The sequence below is a fragment of the Staurois parvus genome, unplaced genomic scaffold (genome assembly GCF_062004578.1).
Source record: "Staurois parvus isolate SC_StPar_1 unplaced genomic scaffold, SC_StPar_1.0 ptg000020l, whole genome shotgun sequence".
NCBI lineage: Eukaryota > Metazoa > Chordata > Amphibia > Anura > Ranidae > Staurois > Staurois parvus.
In genome coordinates, this window is record NW_028317816.1 from 1,022,191 (window position 1) to 1,049,159 (window position 26,969).

Consider the following 26,969-nt stretch of genomic DNA (forward strand, 5'->3'; position numbering starts at 1 on the left):
AGAACTTTGGAGAAAGGTCTAGAAACAGTTGGCGGATTTGAGGAGTGGCCGGTTTTTACTCTTGGAGGATCCTGGCTAATCCCCAACAGAAGGCATGGTAAGGGGCCAGGACAACCTTTAAGAGTAACTGAGCCTGCTAAGCAGCAGGAGAGTGGTGGTTAGAGAGAGAGAGAGGATGTGAGACTGGAGGCAGGAGCCTGTGAGGGGGCCCAGATAAAGAGGGGTTCACCTGCAGGTAGAGGGGATGGGTAGTGCTATATAGGTATAACAGAATTTCCTTTTAAATGGTGTAAACTGATTTTACATTTAAAGTTTTTGTAAACCCTTTTGGTTTATTAAATACACAATTGAAAAGTGTTTTGTTATAACCCAATATTTGCCATAAAACTTGAATTGATCACTTCCTGTGCTCCTTGGCACTACTGACTGTTATCAGTTAGCATTGTATTCAGCTCTCTGTGGACTACACACCTCCCACCATGTTGTGGGGATAGGGAAAGGTGGTGGAGTAGTCTTAAAATAATTCCTGTTTTAGGGTGAGAACTCTGATTTCATAGAGTGTAACTCAAATATAGCTGTGCTAGGTAAAAGATCAAGCTTCCCCTGTAATCTTATACTAGTAGAATAAAACCACAAACTAAAAAATGTATGAATCAGTATATGCTTCCAATATCTTATGCACTTGTTAATCATGAAATGTCCATTAAATCTCCATCAAAGCATATAGTGCTCTGTACTCCGATTGTATTCTTCTGTGAAGACAGATCATCCATGTGCCACCACCTTTAACACAAACCACTCACTGGAGCACCATGACCCTTTATCACAATATGGGTCATGCAGCATCTTTCCCTTTTAAGGGAGGTGGGTCCCTGAACAGTGGCTCACTCTCCTCCAAACAGACTCCTCTCTCAGGCTCAGATACCACCAAGAAAAAGAAAATCTTGCATGGTGTCAAACCCTCAATTTAATAAGTTTCTTAAAACCACATAAATGCTCACTCATATAGCATCAGTTCTGCCACTACTGATGGTTTACAGCGCAAGCCTTGCCTCACATATTGGTATACCTCTCCACTTAGTACATGACAACGGGATGACGTCACTTCCTGTCTGCCTCACCCCACAAGGCTCGCGCTGTAGACCATCAGTAGCAGCAGAGCTGATGCTATAATGTGAGTGAGCATTTATGTGTTTTTAAGAGTTTCAATAAATTGAGGGTTTTACACCATTCAAGATTTTCTTTTTCTTGGTGGCATTTGAGGCTTAGAGAGGAGTACGTTTGGAAGAAAGTGAAGAACTAGTCCGGAAATCTCCCCCTCCCTGAAAAGGGCAAGGAGCTGCATGACCCATATTGGGATAAAGGGTCATGGTGATCCACTGAGTGGTTTGGGTTAAAGGTGGTGGCACTTTGGTGATCTGTCTTCACAGAGGAATACAATTTTAGTACAAGTCGAAGCATAGAGCATTATATAATTTAATAGACACTTGATGGACACCTAATGAATAACAAATGCGTAAGATATTGGAAGCATGTACTGATTCATATATTTTTTGTTTGTGGTTTTATTCTATTAGTATAATATTATTAGGGAAGCTTGATTTCATTCACTTTCATTCACACATTAGAATGGTGATATCAGCAGCTTGGTATAAAATGAATAACCTTTATATATTTTTGTGGTTGGAGTTGTGGTGCAGGTTTTTAGATTTACATTCTGTTTTTCATAGACAGAGTATGGTGAGTAAAGTGTGTGTTACTGGTAGGATCACAAGATGAAAACAATGGGAAGAAAGCTTGAGAAAGGAAACTAATGCAATCACCATATTTAAAATGTGGTAAGCTACAATACAATACAGTTTTGTGTTTAGGTTTAGATACATTTTAGGGCTGGTTCACAACAGCAAAGCAGCAGCTAGTGTGGTGGGACCAAGATATGTGCAGTGTTCATGTGCTGTGCTCGGTACATCACACCATTTCCTTTTTTTTTTAACAAACCTTATGGTGATGTCGCAAAGACATCTCATAAAGTTGATTTGCCGGTCACATAGTGTGGGGCAGTGGATTGCTTCTCTATGCGCTGAGCTAAAAACAAGTAATGCGTGCAGTACTTTTTTTCAATAAATATAAATAAAGTGCAGCGCTAATAAGTAGATAAAATAAAAAATATTGTCTGTATGGATAGATAGTTCTTATGGTGACAATCCGTGCATACAGTGCCAACTGCGGCTATACTTCAGTGCTTGTGCTTTAAAAAGTGGGGTAAGAATATGCACTCACCAGATGCATAATTAAATTACGCATGTAAATCAATCATCAGAGGTCCCCTTTAAGTAAGTGGATTAAGCCCGGTAAAGGAATATCCTCCCTCTGGGTGGTGGGTGGTACATCAGGTACTTCTGGGTGGTATAGGGATCCAGTCAGCCAAAGGTCCCCTTTAAGGGAAGAGTGGGTGTAGCAGCCTGTGTAACAGGAACTCCCTCCTCTGTATATTGTAGTGGATCACGGTTCTGGGATGGGCTCTAGAAAATAAATGATGGACAGAACTGATGGACAGAACCTTCGCTTCCACACCATACCCGTACACCATCACAACACAGTGGTGTGACCTGGGCACATAGGAGACAAGGCATTTTGCCTAGTCCATGCAGTAGGACTGCTGGAATAGCCACCCAACGCAGTCCCACCGTATATGGCGTGAAACAGCCCTGAAAATGACTTTGCTGCTATATTTAAAACACAAAATAATGTTCTCCTTTCAAAGCAAAAAAATAATGCTTACTAGTCCTGCTGCCTGTGCTATTGAGTGTGTTGGATGCCTAGTCCTCTGCTGTACGTTGTGTTTTTTTTTCTCAGGCTCCTATGTCCTGTAGTGATGAAGAAACTAGTGGAAGAAAACACAGAGTGCAGCAGGGGTTCTGGCATACCACACCATGAAGTAATGAAATCAGAAAGTCAGAAGCAAGCTTCTCTCTTCAACCAATTGAAATTTGACAGCACAGGCAGTGAGACAAGTAAGTGTTAATTGCTTGCCTTGCAGGAAGACATTTATTTCATTTCTTAAAATAGCTGTAAAGCTCAAGGTACAAATAATACATATAATGTAGTATGGATATGGATTGATTAAAAAGAAAACTTGTATATTGTTATACAGTTGTCAAAGTACCTGAATCGTATCAGCCTTTGTTAATCCTGCACAGCATGGCTCAGACTGGCTAGGGCAGTGGTCGGCAAGCCGCGGCTCGCGAGCCACATGCGGCTCTTTACAAACTTAAATGCGGCTCTTCTGTGTGCCGGGCGCCCGCTCCCCTCCCTCCTCTCGGGCGGCCGCCCCAAAAGTCAGGACTCTGCAGCTGTCAGGATGTAGGCGGGGCAGCCAGGATGTAGGCGGGGCAGCGTGACGAACTCCTCTCCTCTCACAGTCCGCCCTGAAGACCAGAACGGCGCGGGAACACAGCGAGAGGAACGCGCGGAGCAAAGGTAAGTGAATTGACACAGGGGGGACTTGGCTTACTACTTGCTACTTACTTACTACTACTATATGGGGGATGAATTAATATGGGGGATGAATTACTATAGGGGGATGAATTACTATATGGGGGATGAATTACTATATGGGGGATGAATTACTATATGGGGGATGAATTACTATGGGGGATGAATTACTATATGGGGGATGAATTACTATATGGGGGATGAATTACTATGGGGGATGAATTACTATGGGGGATGAATTACTATAGGGGGGATGAATTACTATGGGGGGGATGAATTACTATGGGGGATGAATTACTATAGGGGGGATGAATTACTATATGGGGGATGAATTACTATGGGGGATGAATTACTATATGGGGGATGAATTACTTTGGGGGATGAATTACTATATGGGGGATGAATTACTATATGGGGGATTAATTACTATGGGGGATGAATTACTATGGGGGATGAATTACTATGGGGGATGATCTACTATGGGGGATGAATTACTATATGGGGGATGAATTACTATGGGGGATGAATTAATATGGGGGATGAATTACTATATGGGGGATGTATTTTCAGTTTTAAAAATGTGGCTCTCAAAATAAATTTCAATCGTGGTTTTGGCGAGATTTGGCTCAGTTGAAAAAAAAGGTTGCCCACCACTGGGCTAGGGGAAGGAAGCACTGTAAGCCAACCACACTTGACTATATTGAACAGTGTTATCCTGTTGTCACTGGGAGCTTGCTAGGTAGTTCTTTAGTGAAATGTGCACATGTGTTTTCGGGAGAGAGAATGGGCTGTGCTGCCTGGCAGGGGGGCATGATCACAAAACTGACAGAATTACAAATTATTTGGTGAGTATTAGAGTGAAAGGTGAACTCCATACTACACAAATATTCTGACATGAATGCTATCAGGAGGTGAAGGAGCCTCCTAGCTCTCCTCCTGGTTGTGAAAGGAATACTTGCACATTCGCTAATCACATCAATTACAATTTCTTCTTTTCAACTTTTTCTTAAATTTTGACTTCAAGTTCTGAAATTCAAACTCTGACTACTAGGATTGATTTATCTAATTTGTAGATTCCCTGAATTGAGTTCTCTGATCTCTTGATTCTCTGCAATTGTCTCACAATCTGCCCCAACTTGCTGCTGACTCACCTTTAAATCTTCCCTGGATCACTGGACCGCTTTACTTGCCCTGCACTGGACCTCTTTCCTTGCCTTGCACTTTGAAGAACTGGACACTTTTTTTCGCCTTACTGTTCCCGGATATCTCAATCATGCTGCTTAGGTACACTGCACTGCAACTCCTGCAACTAAAACAGAACTATTTTTTGGCCAGGAGCTTATGATCTCTGCTGGAATATTGGGATTTTACGACCATAGAGATGCATGCATCATAGCACTGGACGCCGTCTCCGCCCTTCAAGTTCCTGACTTGATCCCTGCTTATCAGCGTAAAGCTGCAAGACCATCCTGCACGGGCACCGACCTCAAATGCCTACTTTCACTGACATGACTTGACTCCACTCTGATTCTTATGGATCCTCTAAGGAAGGCCAGATCAGCACTCCTGAACACTTGCTCTGCTAATAACAAGGCTCTATTTATTTCGGACTTTATTGTAGACAATAAGTTGGACCTTCTGTGATTAACTGAAACCTGGCACAAACAAAATTATGGCATCCTTTTCAACCACTCACAGAATTCTGCTGATTGATACACTACCAGGATTAACTGTGTCACCTTGGGCCTTAATTTTATTCATTCATACCTTAAGTACGGACTTTAATATATCAGGATTATATTTTATTCATGTTTATTACAAATTGAGAATATATATTTTTATGTTACGTAATTTATACACATCAGGATATTATTTATTGTTTATTTATCATTTTAGCACTGCACAAATTTTGTATATGTCTTGCTGAAGGTTTTATGGTTTCCTTTTAGTGCATAGCTGCTTTTTTATTGCTAGCGCTTGCTGATTCTTTATATATCATCCTTTTCAACCAACCCACTCCTCCAGGGTATGGATTGCTTGACCTACCATGTCTCTGAAGCAAAAGTGGAGGTATAATTGTTATTTACTTGTTGTACACTTCATCCCCTCTTTCTCTTCATCTGAATACCTTGTTCTCAAGTTCTGTGTTTCCAACTCATCTGTTTATTGACCACCCAATTCTAGTTGAGCGTGAATTTGCTGATATGCTTTACTTTTTGTGCTTTAGTTTTAAGAGAATCATTATCTTTGTGGATTTTAATATACACACTCAGAATCTTCCAGTGTAGCTAAATATTTTTTGGCTTTACTTGAATGTTTTGACCTAACTCAATAAGTTTGCAAACCCACGCATATCAAAGGACGCACCCTGGACGTTATCATTGCTACTGGCTCTTTTGTCTCTGACTGCTCTTTCCTTGATTTAGGACTGTCTGACCACCTAGCTATTCTTTTCAATCTGCGTAATAGCGTCATGACGTATGACGCTATTATGTTTTACCAGAAGTAGGATCTTTGTTTAGGGAACATGCTGTTTCTGTCAGGATAGGACCTATTGTATATCTCAGAAGCTGGAAGCTGTTTGTTGGAGTTTTAAATGTAAGTGTACTAATAAAGTGTTATGTTTGAATACTTCAAAGCCTCTAAACATTTGATTTGCCTTATGAGGGACATGGGAGCACGCTAAAAGGAGTGCTAAGAAGCTTGGAGGGGCCAGCATCTACTATGTGAAAAGTGTGACATTACCTCTTTAGGGTAATTATTCATTGCTGCACCAAGTTTTAGTGTTTTCACCTTAGTTGCACATTTTTGATATTCACTATTGTATTTATTTGTGGCAGTTCAATTTTTGCAGTGTTTGAGTTCACTACCACATCTAGCAAAGAACACAGTTATTGTGATTTTGGAGTGTTCACTTTTGCTCACGTGTGATAACAAGTTTATTCATACTTATTGTGTGTAACATATATATTATTATTATTATTTTTTTTTTTTGTACGTTTGTTGACACATGATATGCAGTGTGCATGACACATTATTTTTGCACAAGTGTTTATTTGGAAAAGGTAATGCACCATTTCTAGTTTATATTTTTTTCGAGGTTCATCAACATTGGAATACCATACGTTGAATACCTTGCACAGCTTTACACGATGTGATTTGGAGGTGGAAAAGAAAGTTATTTGAACATTTTGATATTTCAGAGACATTTTTGGGACTTTAATCTATGTTCTGGTTTCATTTATTCATTGATCTATGTATTTAAGAATTCATACACTTCTGGTTGTATTTCCTGCCAATGCCTTTTGTTCATACAATTGGGAGATTTATCAAAATTGGAGCAGACAGAATCTGAAGCACCTGTGCATGGCAACCGATCAGCTACCAAAATTAGCGTGTGCTGTAAATTGCCTCCAGCATTGTTCCTGTTTCTTCTTGCTGGAGTCTGCCAATTTTTGAAGCTCAGAGCCCCTGAGCAGCAGCAAATCTTTAGGCTATCAGCAGATCAGCCTCTACATTTTTGGCAGTGTGCCAAAAATTAGAGAGAAACTGAGCATGTGCAGAGCAGGGTGAGACAGTGTATTACTAGATTTTAAACAGTATAGATACTTATTTTTAATGTTTCAACATAGCTATACCCTATAATGGGCCAGCCTGAATAGTTCTAACAGGACTTAATTTCCTGACTAATGTTCCACTTTAAGCTTTGAAAATGAAATATAGACTCCAGAAAGAGAGATATCATTTACCCCGGTACAAATCATTTGTAACACCTCATCTGGAATATGCAGTTCAGTTTTGGGCACCAATTCGCAAAAAAAACATTGGGGAACTGGAGAAAGTACAGAGAAGGGCAACTAAACTGATAAGAGGCATGGAGGAGATCAGCTATGAGGAAAGGTTAGAGGAGCTGAATTTATTCTCTCTTGGGAAGAGATTAAGGGGGGATATGATCACCATGTATAAATACATCAGTGGTTCATATAGTGAACTCGGTGTAGAGTTAGTCACCCTGAGGTCATCACAGAGGACAAGGGGGCACTCTTTACATCTGGAGGAAAAGAAATGTAATCTCCAAACATGGAAAGGTTTCTTCACAGTGAGAGCTGTGAAAATGTGGAATTGACTCCCTCAAGAGTTGGTTCTGGCAAGCTCAGTGGATTGCTTTAAAAAAGACCTGGATTCTTTCTTGGATACACAGAATATAACTGGAAACTAACATTTATAGGTAAATTTGATTCAGGGAATATCCGATTGCCTCTCAGGGGATCAGGAAGGAATTTTTTTCCCCTACAGGAGCAAATTGGATCATGGTTTGCTGGGTTTTTTTGCCTTCCTCTGGATCAACTGTGGGTGTAGGATTATAACTTTTTTTTTTAAATAGTTGAACTGGATGGACTTTTGTCTTTTTTTCAGCTAGACTAACTATGTAACTATGTAACCGACTGGTTGCCATGTAGAGCTGTCCCAGATTCTATCTGCTTCAGTTTTGATAAATCCCCGTCAATGTGTGCTGGGCTGGCCTTCTATAGCCTGTGCTCTGAGTTATAGAGGAAGTGTCTATGCAGAATATCAGTTTAAATTACACTAGCTCCATAGGGGTTCCTCTTCATCCCACAATGTGACCTGAAAGAATCTGGACTTGGAACATGCTATAATTGGTTGAAAACTCTCAATGAGCAAAGGGCACTGGAGAGTGAAGATCTTTCCCTGTGTGTACAATGTGCTCAAGGCAGTGAAAATATGTGATAATGATGAGAGGCTGCTTGTTGATGCATAAATGTACTAAATAAAATGGTTGACTGCTTTGGTATTGTTTCATCTCATGAGTTATATCTTCTTGCCAACATTCCTTAGACCTAACTGTAAGTGGGCCATTAGTATAAATACTCCTGATTTAAAATGATTCTGTATGTTTTACCGATATTACTATAAAAAGTTGCAAATATACTGTCATATACTCAAAATAAGTGTTTGCTTACCTTAGAAAACTGAGCAGGTGTAACCCACTCGGGGGGGATGTGGAAGTGGGCTGCTGCTGAGTCTCCTAACACTACAATACCCATTGCATCTGTACCTAAAAAATCCAAAAGATAAGTCACATAGTGATACCATGCAGAGTACAATGCCCCATCTTTTAATAAGATGAATCTATATGCATATGCATATTTTGTTATTAATTCTTCACCTCCACATTTTTTAAATTTATATCTTGCTGCTAAGCGATTTGCTGGCCAGTGAGGGGCTGTCATTACAAAAGATTTAATACTTTGTTTATTGAAAGTTTAATGAAGATTCAAGTAAGCAGCACTTGCAAAATTCTCCATACACACAGTCACCAACAACCAACAGAATTGGGAGATATCAGATTTTTTTGTTTATTGGAAAATCATTTTTTGTAGATGGTTGTTTTCAAGAAAATGTTCCAAATTTAGACAGCCATTTAAAGCTCAGGGCAAATATTCTTACATGCTACTGTTAAAAAGCACAGATGGTCAAAAACAAAGACTGAGGCAGCTGAGAATAACTGATTAAACAATTTGTAAAATAAATGAATGTTGCTCACTCACTGACAATCATTTTAATTAATTACAGTTGTGTCCAAAATTATTCAACCCCCAATGCTGTAAAGGGGTTTAGGGACTATAGTGTACATTTGGAATTGTATTCAGAATCAAATCCTACAAGGACGTTGTAACTACCCAAATGCAACTAAAATGACATCAATTGTTTATGTAATACAGTAGTAAATGGTTCTTATGTGGTTTCTTCATTGCCACAATTATTCAACCCCTTAAAGACTACCACTCTGAAGAACAGAGGTTCATACAGGTGCTTTCCATCAGGTATTGAAAACACCTGTGGATGTCACCGAGCAGCAATCAAGCATAATAAGCACCAATTAGGCAGCTTTAAAATGACTGTGATACTCAGCTCCTTCTAGACATTTACTGGTGTGGTTACAAACATGGTGAAGGCAAGAGAATGGTCCAGGAAGACAAGAGAAGAGGTGATTTCTCTTCACAGGAAGGGCAATGGCTATAAGAAGATTGCAAAGATGTTAAACATACCAAGAGACACCTTAGGAAGCATCATTCGCAAATTCAAGGCAAAGGGCACTGTTGAAACGCTACCTGGTCGTGGCAGAAAGAAGATGCTGACTTCGACTGCTGTGCGCTACCTGAAGCGTAGAGTGGAGAGAAGTCCCCGTGTGACTGCTGAGGAACTGAGAAAAGATTTGTCAGATGTGGGTACAGAAGTTTCAGCCCAGACAATAAGACGCACACTGCGTAATGAAGGCCTCCGTGCCAGAACTCCCAGGCGTACCCCCTTGCTGTCTCCAAAGAATAAGAAGAGTCGACTGCAGTATGCCAAAAGCCATGTGGACAAACCACAAAAGTTGTGGGATAGTGTTCTGTGGACTGATGAAACAAAATTAGAACTGTTTGGGCCCATGGATCAACGCTATGTTTGGAGGAGGAAGAACAAGGCCTATGATGAAAAGAACACCTTGCCTACTGTGAAGCATGGTGGAGGGTCAATCATGCTTTGGGGCTGTTTTGCTTCTGCAGGTACAGGGAAGCTTCAGCGTGTGCAAGGTACCATGAATTCTCTTCAGTACCAGGAGATATTGGATGGAAACGTGATGCAGTCCGTCACACACCTGAGGCTTGGGAGACGTTGGACCTTTCAACAGGACAATGATCCCAAGCATACCTCCAAGTCCACTAGAGCATGGTTGCAGAGGAAAGGCTGGAACATTTTGGAGTGGCCATCGCAGTCACCAGACTTAAATCCGATTGAGAACCTCTGGTGGGACTTAAAGAAAGCAGTTGCAGTGCGCAAGCCTAAGAATGTGACTGAACTGGAGGCCTTTGCCCATGAAGAATGGGCGAAGATACCCGTAGATCGCTGCAAGACACTTGTGTCAAGCTATGCTTCACGTTTAAAAGCTGTTATAACTGTAAAAGGATGCTGTACTAAGTACTAAGATTGAATGTCACTTGGGGGTTGAATAAAACTGATAATGCTGTGAGCACAGAAAAGACATTTGTGGTTATTTCATTATAACTGTTATGTTATATTTGTCTGACCTACAAGTGCCTCTTTAATGTAAATGTAAGCAAGATGACTGAATGATCAAAAGCAATGTCAAACTGGCCAAAACACTCAATTTCAGTGGGGGTTGAATAATTTTGGACACAACTGTACATTTGTTGAAACGTATCCTTTCCTGAGTTTTCTGGAAATAGTAGCAAATTAATTAAAAATGTGGATATTTCTAAAGCATCTGCTGGTGAATGTTTTTTAATACATTTGTTGGCATTTCCCATACATTTAGCATTTTATAAATACAGTGAATGTTTGTGAAATGCCAGCACATGTGAAAATGAGATACTACAAATGTATGTGGTGATTGTATAATGTGTTGGCCAGAACTTTCCACAGTTCTGGGACTGGACGTCATAGAGCTGAAACTTTGAGAATGACATACTTTGAAGTTTAAGCGAAATAAAAACGAGAAGCGCACAAACCTTGCGCATTACCTCAGTAAACAGAAGTTTATTAAAAAGAAAGGTACTCACAAACAGCGAATAAAATCAGGCATGTAAGTCCTCACAGGGACTTCAGAGATAGAGGGCCAGCGCGAGTCCCATCGTGGGGGTAAGCACTCAGTTCATCTGACGCGTTTAGAAGGCCAGACCTTCTTCATCAGAGCTGCTTCTTCTGATGAAGAAGGTCTGGCATTCGAAACGCGTCAGCTGAACTGAGTGCTTACCCCCACGATGGGACTCGCGCTGGCCCTCTATCTCTGAAGTCCCTGTGAGGACTTACATGCCTGATTTTATTCGCTGTTTGTGAGTACCTTTCTTTTTAATAAACTTCTGTTTACTGAGGTAATGCGCAAGGTTTGTGCGCTTCTCGTTTTTATTTCGCTTTGCAGTGTTGGTCGGGCTTCCCCAGCCTTGTTTGGAGCTGCACAACCTTTGAAGCACTGGTGGTCGCTGTTTTTCCAGTTTTGGTTCCATCTATTTGCCACCTGCCTGGGTCCTAGAGCGCAGAAGAATTCGTGTTTGGTCTAATACTTTGAAGTTTACCCTTTATTTTATAACAATCTATCAGTGTATCAGTATGATGAATGAGGTCCACCCTACCAAACCACTGGTGTCAGAAGCTAATATTTAATGGACTTTTGGACACCACAGTGCTTCAAGGAGGGGGAATTGTGTATGAATGTGTAGTGCAAGTAAGTGGCCATCATTCCCTAGGAAACTGATTTTATAAGTCCTGTGGATCTGTTACCAGTTCCACATTCATATGTGTGTGTAATTTAAAAAAAAAAATGAACACACCGCTTTAAAATACTGTACATGTTAATTTAATCATATTTGGGGTTAAAATCTGCACAATAGCCATGTTTGCATAGATAAGAAAATTAGATGAGCAAAACCACTAACGTCATTTTATAAATGTAAACTTTGTAGAAAACTCACTGTTTCAAAAGCGGTGACGTTATTTTTTGCACATCTTCTTGAATCCCTGGGCTCTGGGAGGAGGGATCTCAGAAGCGGCAATGTCACTTCTTGTTAGTGTTCATGGTTGCTCGCTGAAAGTACAATTTCCATCATGCCCTGGGATTTGGAGTCATGAGTGGGCAGGACTATGGGTGGAGGATCAGTAGTGTTCTACAAATAGGACTCTGACACTGCCCATCCATATCTCTGCACACTCTTCTTCTAGATTCATTTTTTATGTGTGTATGTTACTACCCTGCACATTATCCCATCAGTATCACATGTGGCCACGATGAGATTTGCACAACCTGCAGGCACAGATGGAGACCTTCAGTCTATCAGTGAAAGTGTTACGTCATAGGAGGCAGGACAGACCGGGAGTTTCCTGGCCCAACAATCTAACTATGCAGCACTGTAGGAGGATCAGACCAGGCAGTCTGAAACTTATGCGTCTGCCTTCTGGAGTGAGTAGCAAAGTATTTACATCACTGCTAGTTTTCAAAGGACTACAAGGGGAATGTACAAGATCAGTGGCTGGGGGAAAAAGGGCATATCAGTCTTGTGAACAGGATATGAGGAGGATAGAGAGCCTTTAATGTAATAAAGAATACTGGATTTCTCCTTAACAAGAGGATTATATACAATAACACTGAACATTTTTTGATTGCTATGAAAGCACCTATATTTATGTATAATAAACATTTTTCCCGGAGTTTTAGTAACTTAACCCCATTGTATCCTACACATTTTATATTATCTCTCTGAAAAACTCAAGGCAAACTTAGAGCTTCCTCTTTCTTACATATCGTCCTCCAAAATGATGGTCCTTACTTCCACTAACATTAACTTTAGAAATGTCAAGTGACAGTTGAAACATACAGGATTACAGATGGCACTGACAAAATCAAGGATCAATGCATAGAAGTTTTTTTTCTATTAGCCTCTTAGGGCTCATGTACACTGCAGCTCCTAAACTGACGTTCAGGAGCTGTTCAGTGTTTTTTTCAGCAGCCCCTGAACTCTCCCTAATGTTTTCCTATGCATCCACGGACACATAGTCATTTACAGGCAGTTGAGTTTACAGTCGTTTTTTTGAACGCACCAAACTTGCTTTCAGGAGTAGATTTTACAGGCGTTTCAAACGCCAAATGCCTGTAAAAGCGTGTCACAAGCACTTGTAAACGTGGTTAACCGTGTTTATAAGCGTTTGGTTTAGAAGCATTTTTTAACTGTTCCATGTCCAGATGTTGTCCAGAGCCTTTTTTCTTCATCAGAAATGCATGCAAAGCATTTTCCATGTATTCAATTGGACCCGGTACACCAGCGCAGTCAGTTGCAGGATTTGCGTGAAGGAACAAATGGCAACATTATGCTCATGATGAGATCCATAGTGAATACAACCAGAAAAGACAGGTAATCTCAACACTCACTGTTCTCTCTGCTTCTGCTCTCCCTATTCCTCTCAAAATGTCTGAAATAGTTAATTTTTTACTATTTTTCAGTACATTCTGGACATTTGGGAAGGTCTCCTGAGGTTATCTTTTAAAAACACTTCCAAGCGCAAATGGACATAAATGCGCGTAAACGCGGTATGATGTTTTAACCTACGTTTTCCAGCAGTCAGTTTCAATCGTTCAGAAGAGTTTTCTCTGCACATTAGCCCTTATAGTAACATATAAACAAAGCTAAAACAGGATGTGTGCATGTCCTCTTGGTTCTTAAAGTGGTTCTAAAGGCAGAAGTTTTTTTTACCTTACTGCATTCTTTGTAAATATAGCATCAAAATCTGTGCTGCTTCAGAGAGATTGTAAGTTGCCAACACTAAATTCTCATACAAAGAATTTGCAAGACATACAAATAAAAGTGTAACGATAAAAGTATAAAAATCAATAACATTACTGGCCAAACTAAACATCCATGAAGCCAGATGTGACAACACTTGCAATACAAAAAAAAATAGTGTAAAAGTGAAAAGTGTAAAAATAATAAGTCCCAGTGCCAAAGAACATTAAAAAATATCAAAAAGTGCAATCACAAATCTGCCAGTGCTAGATGATCAAACGTTATACATGTGAAACACATGTTATATTACCCCACTCCGTGCTCAAAAAAGGCTTCCCAGATATATTTAACCATCATGTTATAGAGTGGTCAAAATGGGCTCAAGAATGATCATAAAGCAACCGCTCCTGCCTCCTCGGATCCGACTTACTGAGAGAGACACAGTGCATCCTACAAGACTTCAGCAGACATGCTTTCTCATTTCATGCACATGTCACTTTTATGCCTGACAATGCATGCATTGACGTTCTATACAGAGTGGGTGAATACCATTTGAGCCACATTTGGAGGCCAAAAAGGAGGCTGGAGCGGTTGCTCCACGTTTGATCATGTAGCAATGGAAGATTTATGATCACACTGTTTGATATTTCTTAATGTTCCTTGGCACTGGGACTTATTATTTTTCACTTTCACAGTATTTTAATTTTTACACTATTTTTATTGTATTGCAAGTGTTGTCACATCTGGCTTCATGGATGTTTAGTTTGGCCAGTAATGTTATTGATTTTTACACTTTTAGCACTATACTTTTATTACATTCTATGCATTAAGGTAAAAAAACCTCTGGATGCAGAGCCTCCCCAGCCCTCCTCCTAATACTTACCTGAGCCCCATCTCAATCCAGAAATGTGCATGACAGCAGTGGCTCTCCAGGGTCTTTCTTTCCTCATTGGCTCACACAGCAGCAGGCTGTGTCAATCACAGCCAGTGAGTCAATGAGGAAAGAGCGTGGGACGGGACAGAGCTGCACTCTGCGTGTGAATGGACAATGTCCATTTGCAGGAGCACAGCTCAGGAGTGAGCCTGCTTGAGTGCCCTCATAGCAACAGGCTTGCTATTGCGGGCGCTCGGCAGGGGAGAGGAGCCAGGACAGCCAGCGGGGACTCAAAAAAAAGAGGATCGGGGCTGCTCTGTGAAAAACCATTGCACAGATCAGGCAAGTATAGCATTTTTTTTATTATACAACCTTTAGAATCACTTTAATGCTTCACTGGTAGCATTTTGGTAGATTAGTAGGTGCTTTTGAACTAAAATAACTCGTAACAAGTACTTATCTATATAATGAATTTGATTACATTTTCTTTGAAGCACGGCTCTTGGTTTACAGTTATACTTTATCCACCCACTATACTATACCGCCTAAAAAATGTCTACACTGAGAATTAGCCACTCAACCCAATATTACTGATGTTCTACAACACCAGCATATGTTTTTCATGTTTTTTGGTCTTGTGTTCAAATATCACCTTGCCAGCAAGAAATATACCAGCTATTACATAGACTCTGGGTTTCACCTTGCCTCACCTCCCAGAATGCTATAGTACCAAGTCACATAATTGGTAAACACCTCAAACAGCTAATACAAACGTGAGAATGCCCAAATATGTTTCAAAACATTTGAGAGCCACGGTTGGCAATGGTTCCAACAATGGCAAACGGTTTGAAGCAACTCCAGTAGGGCTTTATGCTAAGAAGGGTTGAAAGTGTGCTAACATATTCAACCTTGTCATTATAAATGTTTTCTTTATTTGTAGGTGAGTAGACCAGTGTGTGAATGTGAGAGTGTATGAAATAATGAAGTCATACTTTATTGTTGACCTTTTTCATTTTGTACTGATTATATTCAGAAACAAAACACCACACCTTTTGGATTTTATGGTTATGTTTTTGAACAAGGAGAAAACCAAGCAGACTATCAAAGCACCCTGTATTTTTCCAGTTTCTGCTAAACTGTAATAACTACTTTGATTGACTACTTGCAAACACAAAGCTCTTTCTATGGAGTTGGGCACACTGTGTAATGGATACTCATTAAAAAACTGTAAGAACAACAGGCAGGGACTGATTCCTAAATACAGGTATATAATGAAACTGGATCTGTATAAGGGCAAAATTTGGCAAATATACGGTACTAGTTTCAATTTTCCCTAAAAACACCTGCAAAGTTATGCTGATTAAAAAAAATGTATACATTTGTTATGATAACATATAAATGACTAATATTAATCCTAATATGCCACGCTGAGTTTGTGAATATGTCCGTAGGTGTGCTTTACACCAAACAGTAAGATAAAGAGGAAATGTATAATTACCTTCACAGAATTTTTTCTCATATGGGACTCCATCTTTTGGATCAAAACCCTTTAGAGAAGGTGAAAAGATAAACATTTTACAAGTGTTTCATGGAATTTTAGCTTACAATAAATCTATAGCATTTTCATTTAACACATTTTGAGTTATTATTGTCGCATTAACCTGCAAGTATTTTTCACATAAAGTCCCAAGAAGATGTTATTGACTTAGGAGTCACTCATACAGTTGCTGAGGCCCATACATCTTGAACTGGCCATTTGGTCATGCGACTAGAGCCAAGTGCTGTATGTAGGAAGTCCACGTAAGTCTATATGGGTGCAGCAGCTGCAAACACACAGGTACTTGCCCTATTTTGGCACACTGTCTATGTTTGGGGCCGCTCACCTGCACCCTCAGGCCACAGTGTTCGAGCCTCAGTACAAATGAGAACGTGGCCTTATAAGAAGACGTAAATGTACTGTTTTGAATGGGCAACAACGTGGCCAATATGATTTATTGTTGATAAATGTAAAATTATGCACTTGTAGACTAAAAACATGCATCTGTAATAAAATTGAAAAGGAGTACACCTTGGTGGGCCAAAGATGGAACACGATCTGAGTGTCCTGGTAGATCCTAGATGTTATGATAATAACCAGCATTAATCAGGTTCTAGAGAATGCAAGATATTTTCTTGTATTAACCACTTGAGCTCCTGAGGATTTACCCCCCTTAATGACCAGGCCTCTTTTTGCTACTCGGCGCTGCACTAATTCAACTGATAATTGCGCAGTCATGCAATGCTGCACCCAAACGAAATTTACGTCCTTTTTTCACACAAATAGAGCTTTCTTTCGGTGTAATTTGATCACCTGTGCGCTTTTTATTTTTCACGCTATAAACAAAAAAAGGCCAAAAATTTTGAAGAAAAACAATATTTTTTACTTTCAGCTATAAAAAATATATAGTAAACTCAAAGTTAGTTATAAATTTAGGCCAAAATGTATTCTGTATACATGTTTTTGGTAAAAAAAATCCCAATAAGTGTATATTGATTGCTTTGTGTGAAAGTTATAGCGTCTACAAACTATGGTATAAATACTGCAATTTACACCATTTTTCTGCTATACAGCGCTGCGCTAGTTTAACGGACAATTGCGCGGTCATGCAATACGGTAGATAAATGACATTTACATCCTTTTTTTCCCCACAAATTGAGCTTTCTTTCGGGGGTATTTGATCGCCTGTGCGGTTTTTATTTTTTGCGCTATAAAAAAAAAGGCTGACAATTTTGAGGAAAAAAAAACAATATTTTGGACTTTTTGCTATAAAACATGTCCAGTAAAAAAAAAATGCAAAAATCAAATTTAGTCATAAATTTCTGGCAAAATGCATTCTGCGACATGTCTTTGCTAAAAAAAATCCCAATACGTGTAAATTAATTGGTTTACGTGAAAGTTATAGCGTTTACAAGTGGCGAGAAAGATACTGGAATTTTAAATTTTTATTTATACTAATAATGGCGCGATCAGCGACTTTTGGCGGCATTCAGCATCATATGGCGGTGACCAGCGACTTATGGCAGGACTGCGGGACTGCGGCAGACATTTTGACACTGGGGGGGGGAACTGACTTGGGGTCACTGACAAAAAACCACTGAAACTGTACTAATGTCACTGGGGAGGAAGGGGTTAACATTTTTAGAATTTGCTGTGTAAGGGGAATGTTTTACTAGGGGGCGGGGGTGTGTACTGGACAGGGGGAGGGAGGGGGGAGCTGATCGAGGGAGAGAAACTCTGCAGCTTCTCACAAGCTTTCAGAGAACTGACACAGAACAGGGCTGTGTGTAAACAATGCAGCCCTGCTCTGTGTCAGCGATCACCATCAATCGCGGGAAAACGGCCGGTAAAAACCGGCCGTGACCCGGCGGCTGACACCCACTGCTGACACCCGCGGGACAGGTAGGGCGGGTGCGCGGCTCGCACGCGCCCCCTACCTGTTTTGAAGGCAGCCGTTTTAAAACGTGCTTTTGCCTACGAGTGCCACCCTGCCGCCGTTTATATGCGGTGGCTGGGCGGCAAGTGGTTAAAAAAAAAAAAGAGTCCCAAACTTAAAGCGGAGTTCCACTCACCTTGTCAAAAAATAAAAGTCAGCAGCTACAAAAACTGTAGCTGCTGACTTTTAAAAAACAGCCACTGACCTGTCCCTTGGTCCCATGGTGTGTCCCCCACAGCCTGTTTCACCGGCCGTCCTGTATTCCAGGAGGCCGGCATCTTCAGTGAGGGCACCTACCTGTGATAGCTTGCGGCTTCACAGGCGGGTACCCACTGCGCATGCCCTGAGTAGCGCTGTGCTTCCTGAAAGGTCCTGTAGTCTTCTGGGACCTGTCACGTGTCGCAAAAGACTACAGGGAGGGAGGGAGGACACCTTCTGTTTCCGATCGCCTAGGCGATCGGACCGGAAGTGGGAGCGGGTACCTGTCAAATTCGGGTACCTGCTCCCACCCCCAAAAGGTGCCAATCCTTAATGGGGAGCGGGGGGGAAGCAGTCCTTAAAGCGGAACTTCCCCTTTTGGGTGGAGCTCCACTTTAAGAGAGAGGGAGAGAAAAATAATTTTGCCCTTGTACAAAGCAATAGTAAGATCTCATGTGGCTTAATTCAATTTTGAGTGCCAGATCATAACAAAGAATGTTGTGGAACTGGAAATAGTACAGAGATCAAGAAAATCACAACAAAACCAATTTCTCAATTATATGAAAAGGTGCCTGCTACTGACAATCAAATAGACATTAAAAATGAACATAAAAATGAAGCTGCCCTCCTACAGTGATTCAAAATCACACCAAGTGCTAAATAATAAAAAAAAGAGTATATCGGTGCTAACAAACTGAACATCAATATTCACACCAATTTAGGAAACATAAAGAAGTCTCTATATAAAGTGCATATAACCTTCCGTGCTTCAATTTTCAAATCCTGCGACAGTGCCACCACAATTCCACACCCAGTGAGAGGTGCACACTCACTGACACTCCTGTGACCTTTATTTGACTAAAGGTCAAAAAGCGCTGTGGATTGTATATTTTCCTCCTAAACAGATATTGGCCATCTAATTCACTTCCACCAGAGCTGGATATGTCGACTCTCAAGGGCCTCAACTAGTTTCGCTAGTCGCGTCTTCAGGAAGCCACGGAGCTGCCATTTTCTAAACAATTTTTATATACGAATAAGGGTGTGTATAAAAATTGTTTAGAAAATGGTAGCTTCCTGAAGACTCAAATAGCAAAACTAGTTGAGGCCCTTGAGAGTCGACATATCCGGGTCCAGTCCGCTCCTTTCCGGTTGGTGGAACTCACGCTGATCCCGGGAGGGAACGCACTTCATTACAGGCTGTTTACATCTGTGCTGATCTTGGGCACAATCTTATTTGAGTGCAATATTTTTGATTTATATGCTTTTTTATATGAATAAAAAAACCACACTATAGCCCTATTTTTCGTTTAGTTTGGTGGCATGATTAATTTCTGGAGGGTGTTCCCACAAAAAAGGAGACTTGAATTGGATGGCCAATATCTGTTTTGGCGCAAAATATAGAACCCACAGTGCTTTTTGACCTTTAATTAAAAAGAGTTCACAGGAGTGTTGGTGTGTGTGTACTTCTCGTTGGGTGTGGAATTGTGGTGGCACTGTCACAAAATTTGAAAATAGAAGCATGGAAGGTTATATGCACGTTGGTGCTTTGGACTTTATACAGAGACTTTTATATATGTTTCTTAGATTTGTGTGAATATTGATGTTCAATTTGTTTGCGCCCATATACTCCTTTCTTTAAATTATTTAATTAATTTCTGTTATGTCTAGGTTCACTTGAAAAATGCATGAAAAAACCTTTAACTGCGTTTACGAAATGCTTTACTTCTTACATTATACGTACCGAAATGCCGTTGCAGTTTGAATCATACAGGGCATCCCAGTCTTCAGGTCTGAGTGAAAATATGAACATAGATCTGTTAACTACATTCATTTTACAACTCTCTTTGCCGAAGAAATGCAAATCTTTGCAGTTACTAAGGCACTATGTATTCCAATCACCAATGTATTGTGTTTTGATTAACATAATAAACTCATATAAAATCGGAACATCTGTTGCTAGAGTGGATTGCTCATGCCTTGTCATCCAAATTATGGAATTGAACAAGAAAACAAAAAAGAAAAGCAAAACATTTTTATATAACTCTAATTATCGTTGTGATTTGTATGGTAAGACAACATCAACTTGATAAAGCAAGACACATCTGCAATATTAAAGTCTGTTTTACATTTAGAGAGACGAATTTGTCAATTTATGACCATTGTAATAAACAGATAAAACATTATAAATCAGGAAGCAAGAGACTTTAAAACAGTTCACAGTACTAGAAAACTGTCCATTAACATGGTGGCCATGAAAGCACCAGAATATTTTTTTAGGGATATATGCATAATTATCCAAAATTTTCTACATATATGGCTTATCTCTGGAAAAAACAATGGTGAACAATAATAATTGTCCAAAACATTTACCTGATCACTTGCTATTTTCCCCCAGACTAGTCAGCCATTGTGTGCCTGCATGATGTCTGCTCATGCCCTTGGATAAGGAGAATATTCAAGCCAGGGATGAGCACAGCATATCTGTGGTACCTTAACCCAAAATGTAATCTTCCACTGATTCTTAGCCCAATTCTAAATCTATGGCATAATGTGTTACCAATAATTAGAGTTTAGATAGAGAAGATCTTTTCAGGTATTTTTCTATCCTATTTTACTGGAAAAAAGACATAGGACATTTCATTGTACACACATCTATTTGTGGAAAAGGCACAGATAATAGTTCAGCATCTGTGTTGCAAAATGTAGAAGTAGGCCATCTTCAAGGTGCAGAGCATAAGAAATACCTGGTCTCTACCACTACAAAATGCTGTGAAACTTGGCTACTAGTAACTTCCAGGTCCTGGGCTTTGGAATAGCTCCAGTAGCAACAGTTGACAATGAAGTCAATGGCAGGATATAGTAGTTGAACAGTCACTGGTGGCTCACTACAAAGTTTTTAAGTGCATTAAAACATTTGTTTAATACATCTGACACAGGAGACCCATATGAGGGGGTTTCTCACATTTTTTACAGATTCAACATACAAGATCAGGGGTCTTCAAACTTTCTAAACAAAGGGCCAGTTTTTGGTTCTTCAGACTTTAGGAGGGGCAGACTGTGGCCAGTGGGAGTAGAAAATGTCTCAGCATCAGTAGGAGTAGAAAACATCTCAGGCTTGGTGGTTAGTGAGAGTAAAATAATTACACAATAAGAGGAGGAATAGTGCCCTATCGCTGGTGTCAGTGGGAGAAATAAAGCCTCACTTTTGTTTTCAATGGAAGGAATGGTGCCTCATTGCTGGTGTTAATGGGAGGAATATTGTCTCAGATCAGTGGAAGAAATGGTGCCCCAAGGGCAGGATAAAGGCAAGCAAAAGACCACACCGGGCACGTGGACCACAGTTTGAAGACGACTGTATAAGATAAACCAAAATGCTAGATAACCCTTTATATAGTGAAGGTCACCAATGCACTGCTTAATACTAATCGGAGATACAACACAATGCATGGAGTTCACTGCTTAGGGAACATGTGGCGGTATCTCAAATGCTTTACTGCATAGGAAGGTTCTCCAACTGTGCTGCAACCTGTCCCTTCTCTCTATAGCCAAAGGAACGGTCTCTTCCCCCACACATGGTGCACCCAAACACCAATTTACAAGGGTGAGATGGGGGAATCAGGGTGAATCAAGGAAATATGTGAACCAGAGACAGACAGATGTCTTACTGATTACCATTCTCTTTGTGACAGTCCTAAGTCACTAAACCATAAGTTTCAGCATAGAAATAATTTCCTGATTTTGTTTTCATACAATGGAGAAAACTAGAAATGACTCTGAATCTCAGCTGGATGGATATATTTATCAAATTTTCTTTTCATTAAGTGAAATCTTAAATGTAAATCCAATCTTTTTATTTACAGTAGAGCTGTAAAGCACATCATTACATTGTTCTGTCAGCTGCATACAAACTAAAATTGTTCTCATTCTTATATCTTTCTGAACCATGCTGTTTATTTCTATAGAAAAACAAAGAACAAATCTTATTTGCAGAATGCTTTATCCTCAGAACACAATGGAAGCGCAGACCGTAAGTATCTGCTGTTACATAAAGTATAGCAGATGTTGTACAGAAGAAGGACAAAAATAATAGATTTTACAGGTACATGCAGCCATATTGTGTCCACATTTTTAGTTAATCATGATTTTGTTTTATTGTATTTTTCTTTTAAGTGTAGTTTTCAGCAGTACTTATGCAATTCTTCAGATGCCAGGATAAAGTTATTGTTTCTTCATATTTACTTGTGTCTGCTGATATAATCACTAGAGATGAGCGAATCGAAGTAGGCGAAGTGGAATTCGTTTCGAATATTAGGAAAATTTCAATTCGCGTCGAATCCGAAAATAAGCAGACTTCAGATGCGCGAATCAAAATTTTTCCTAAAATGGCGGCGACATGTGCGGCGACGGAGCGGGGATGTCTGGGAAGGCGCGCAGACAAGGCGCGCTGACCCATAATGCATTCATTCATGACATGTGATCGCATTAGCCAATCAGCAGCCAGCCAGCCAGCACAGTGTAATGGTCGAGCTATAAATGGCGGCCATTTTAGAATTCTCCATTTGCCTCCAGTCATTCAACAGAGGCAGACCTGGCTGTATTCAGGGAGAGAGTTAGGGACAGAGAAACGTTACTTAGGGCCACAGAAACGTTACTTAGGGCCACAGAATCGTTAGTTAGGGCCACAGAAACGTTACTTAGGGACACAGAATTGTTACTCAGGGACAGACAGAATTGTTACTGAGGGATACAGAATTGTTACTGAGGGCCACAGAATCGTTACTTAGGGCCACAGAAACATTACTTAGGGCCACAGAATTGTTACTTAGGGACAGACACAGAATTGTTACCCAGGGACACAGATTTGTTACTGAGGGCCACAGAATCGTTACTTAGGGCCACAGAAACGTTACTTAGGGCCACAGAAACGTTACTTAGGGCCACAGAATTGTTACTTAGGGACAGACACAGAATTGTTATTGAGGGACACAGAATTGTTACTGAGGGCCACAGAACCGTTACTTAGGGCCACAGAAACGTTACTTAGGGCCACAGAATTGTTACTTAGGGACAGACACAGAATTGTTACTGAGGGACACAGATTTGTTACTGAGGGCCACAGAAACGTTACTTAGGGCCACAGAAACGTTACTTAGGGCCACAGAATCGTTAGTTAGGGCCACAGAAACGTTACTTAGGGACACAGAATTGTTACTCAGGGACAGACACAGAATTGTTACTGAGGGATACAGAATTGTTACTGAGGGCCACAGAATCGTTACTTAGGGCCACAGAAACGTTACTTAGGGCCACAGAAACGTTACTTAGGGCCACAGAATTGTTACTTAGGGACAGACACAGAATTGTTATTGAGGGACACAGAATTGTTACTGAGGGCCACAGAACCGTTACTTAGGGCCACAGAAACGTTACTTAGGGCCACAGAATTGTTACTTAGGGACAGACACAGAATTGTTACTGAGGGACACATATTTGTTAATGAGGGCCACAGAAACGTTACTTAGGGCAACAGAAACGTTACTTAGGGCCACAGAAACGTTACTTAGGGCCACAGAAACGTTACTTAGGGCCACAGAATTGTTACTTAGGGACAGACACAGAATTGTTACTGAGGGACACAGAATTGTAACTGAGGGCCACAGAACCGTTACTTAGGGCCACAGAAACGTTACTTAGGGACACAGAATTGTTACTCAGGGACAGACACAGAATTGTTACTGAGGGATACAGAATTGTTACTGAGGGACACAGAACCGTTACTTAGGGCCACAGAAACGTTACTTAGGGCCACAGAATTGTTACTTAGGGACAGACACAGAATTGTTACTGAGGGACACAGATTTGTTACTGAGGGCCACAGAAACGTTACTTAGGGCCACAGAAACGTTACTTAGGGCCACAGAATCGTTACTTAGGGCCACAGAAACGTTACTTAGGGCCACAGAAACTTTACTTAGGGCCACAGAATTGTTACTTAGGGACAGACACAGAATTGTTACTGAGGGCCACAGAATCGTTACTTAGGGCCACAGAAACGTTACTTAGGGCCACAGAAACGTTACTTAGGGCCACAGAATTGTTACTTAGGGACAGACACAGAATTGTTATTGAGGGACACAGAATTGTTACTGAGGGCCACAGAACCGTTACTTAGGGCCACAGAAACGTTACTTAGGGCCACAGAATTGTTACTTAGGGACAGACACAGAATTGTTACTGAGGGACACAGATTTGTTACTGAGGGCCACAGAAACGTTACTTAGGGCCACAGAAACGTTACTTAGGGCCACAGAATCGTTACTTAGGGCCACAGAAATGTTACTTAGGGCCAAAGAAACGTTACTTAGGGCCACAGAATTGTTACTTAGGGACAGACACAGAATTGTTACTGAGGGACACAGAATTGTTACTGAGGGCCACAGAACCGTTACTTAGGGCCACAGAAACGTTACTTAGGGACACAGAATTGTTACTCAGGGACAGACACAGAATTGTTACTGAGGGATACAGAATTGTTACTGAGGGACACAGAACCGTTACTTAGGGCCACAAAAACGTTACTTAGGGCCACAGAATTGTAACTTAGGGACAGACACAGAATTGTTACTGAGGGACACAGATTTGTTACTGAGGGCCACAGAAACGTTACTTAGGGCCACAGAAACGTTACTTAGGGCCACAAAATCGTTACTTAGGGCCACAGAAACGTTACTTAGGGCCACAGAAACTTTACTTAGGGCCACAGAATTGTTACTTAGGGACAGACACAGAATTGTTACTGAGGGACACAGAATTGTTACTGAGGGCCACAGAACCGTTACTTAGGGCCACAGAAACGTTACTTAGGGACACAGAATTGTTACTCAGGGACATACACAGAATTGTTACTGAGGGATACAGAATTGTTACTGAGGGACACAGAAACGTTACTTAGGGCCACAGAAACATTACTTAGGGCCACAGAAACGTTACTTAGGGCCACAGAATCGTTACTTAGGGCCACAGAAACGTTACTTAGGGCCACAGAAACTTTACTTAGGGCCACAGAATTGTTACTTAGGGACACAGAATTGTTACTCAGGGACAGACACAGAATTGTTACTGAGGGATACAGAATTGTTACTGAGGGACACAGAAACGTTACTTAGGGCCACAGAAACGTTACTTAGGGCCACAGAATTGTTACTTAGGGACAGACACAGAATTGTTACTGAGGGACACAGAATTGTTACTGAGGGCCACAGAAACGTTACTTAGGGCCACAGAAACGTTACTTAGGGACACAGAATTGTTACTCAGGGACAGACACAGAATTGTTACTGAGGGATACAGAATTGTTACTGAGGGACACAGAACCGTTACTTAGGGCCACAGAAACGTTACTTAGGGCCACAGAAACGTTACTTAGGGCTACAGAAACGTTACTTAGGGCCACAGAAACGTTACTTATGGCTACAGAAACGTTACTTAGGGCCACAGAATCGTTACTTAGGGCCACAGAATCGTTACTTAGGGCCACAGAAACGTTACTTAGGGACACAGAAATGTTACTTAGGGACACAGAATTGTTACTCAGGGACAGACACAGAATTGTTACTGAGGGACACAGAATTGTTACTGAGGGCCACAGAACTGTTACTGAGGGCCACAGAACTGTTACTTAGGGCCACAGAAACGTTACTTAGGGCCACAGAAATGTTACTTAGGGCTACAGAAACGTTACTTAGGGCCACAGAATCGTTACTTAGGGCCACAGAAACGTTACTTAGGGCCACAGAAACGTTACTTAGGGACACAGAATTGTTACTCAGGGACAGACACAGAATTGTTACTGAGGGACACAGATTTGTTACTGAGGGCCACAGAACCGTTACTTAGGGCCACAGAAACGTTACTTAGGGACACAGAATTGTTACTCAGGGACAGACACAGAATTGTTACTCAGGGACAGACACAGAATTGTTACTCAGGGACACAGAATTGTTACTGAGGGACACAGAATTGTTACTGAGGGACACAGAATTGTTACTCAGGGACACAGAATTGTTACTGAGGGACACAGAATTGTTACTCAGGGACACAGAATTGTTACTGAGGGACACAGAATTGTTACTGAGGGACACAGAATTGTTACTCAGGGACAGACACAGAATTGTTACTCAGGGACAGACACAGAATTGTTACTGAGGGACACAGAATTGTTACTGAGGGCCACAGAACTGTTACTTAGGGCCATAGAAACGTTACTTAGGGACACAGAATTGTTACTCAGGGACAGACACAGAATTGTTACTCAGGGACAGACACAGAATTGTTACTGAGGGACACAGAATTGTTACTGAGGGACACAGAATTGTTACTGAGGGACACAGAATTGTTACTCAGGGACAGACACAGAATTGTTACTGAGGGACACATAATTGTTACTGAGGGCCACAGAACTGTTACTTAGGGCCACAGAAACGTTACTCAGGGACACAGAATTGTTACTCAGGGACAGACACAGAATTGTTACTCAGGGACACAGAATCGTTTAATTAAAGAGTATGTCAGACAACATGCAGAGGAGTGGCAGAGGAGGCAATGTTTTAGGAGCGAGCAGACGTGGCAGCA

The 26,969-nt window shown here is 40.8% G+C and overlaps 1 protein-coding gene across 2 annotated transcripts in view; it reads right to left on the reverse strand.

Annotated features, from left to right (window-relative positions):
- AOAH (acyloxyacyl hydrolase) overlaps positions 1 to 26,969 on the reverse strand; it is a 202,443-nt gene that overhangs the window by 64,324 nt on the left and 111,150 nt on the right. For both annotated transcript variants that reach the window (XM_089687015.1, XM_089687006.1), the window contains exons 9-11: positions 20,080 to 20,128; positions 16,166 to 16,214; positions 8,478 to 8,572 (exon numbers count right to left, since the gene is read on the reverse strand). In XM_089687015.1, coding sequence (XP_089543141.1) covers positions 8,478 to 8,572; positions 16,166 to 16,214; positions 20,080 to 20,128 — 193 coding nt within the window. The remainder of the gene's footprint in view (positions 1 to 8,477; positions 8,573 to 16,165; positions 16,215 to 20,079; positions 20,129 to 26,969) is intronic.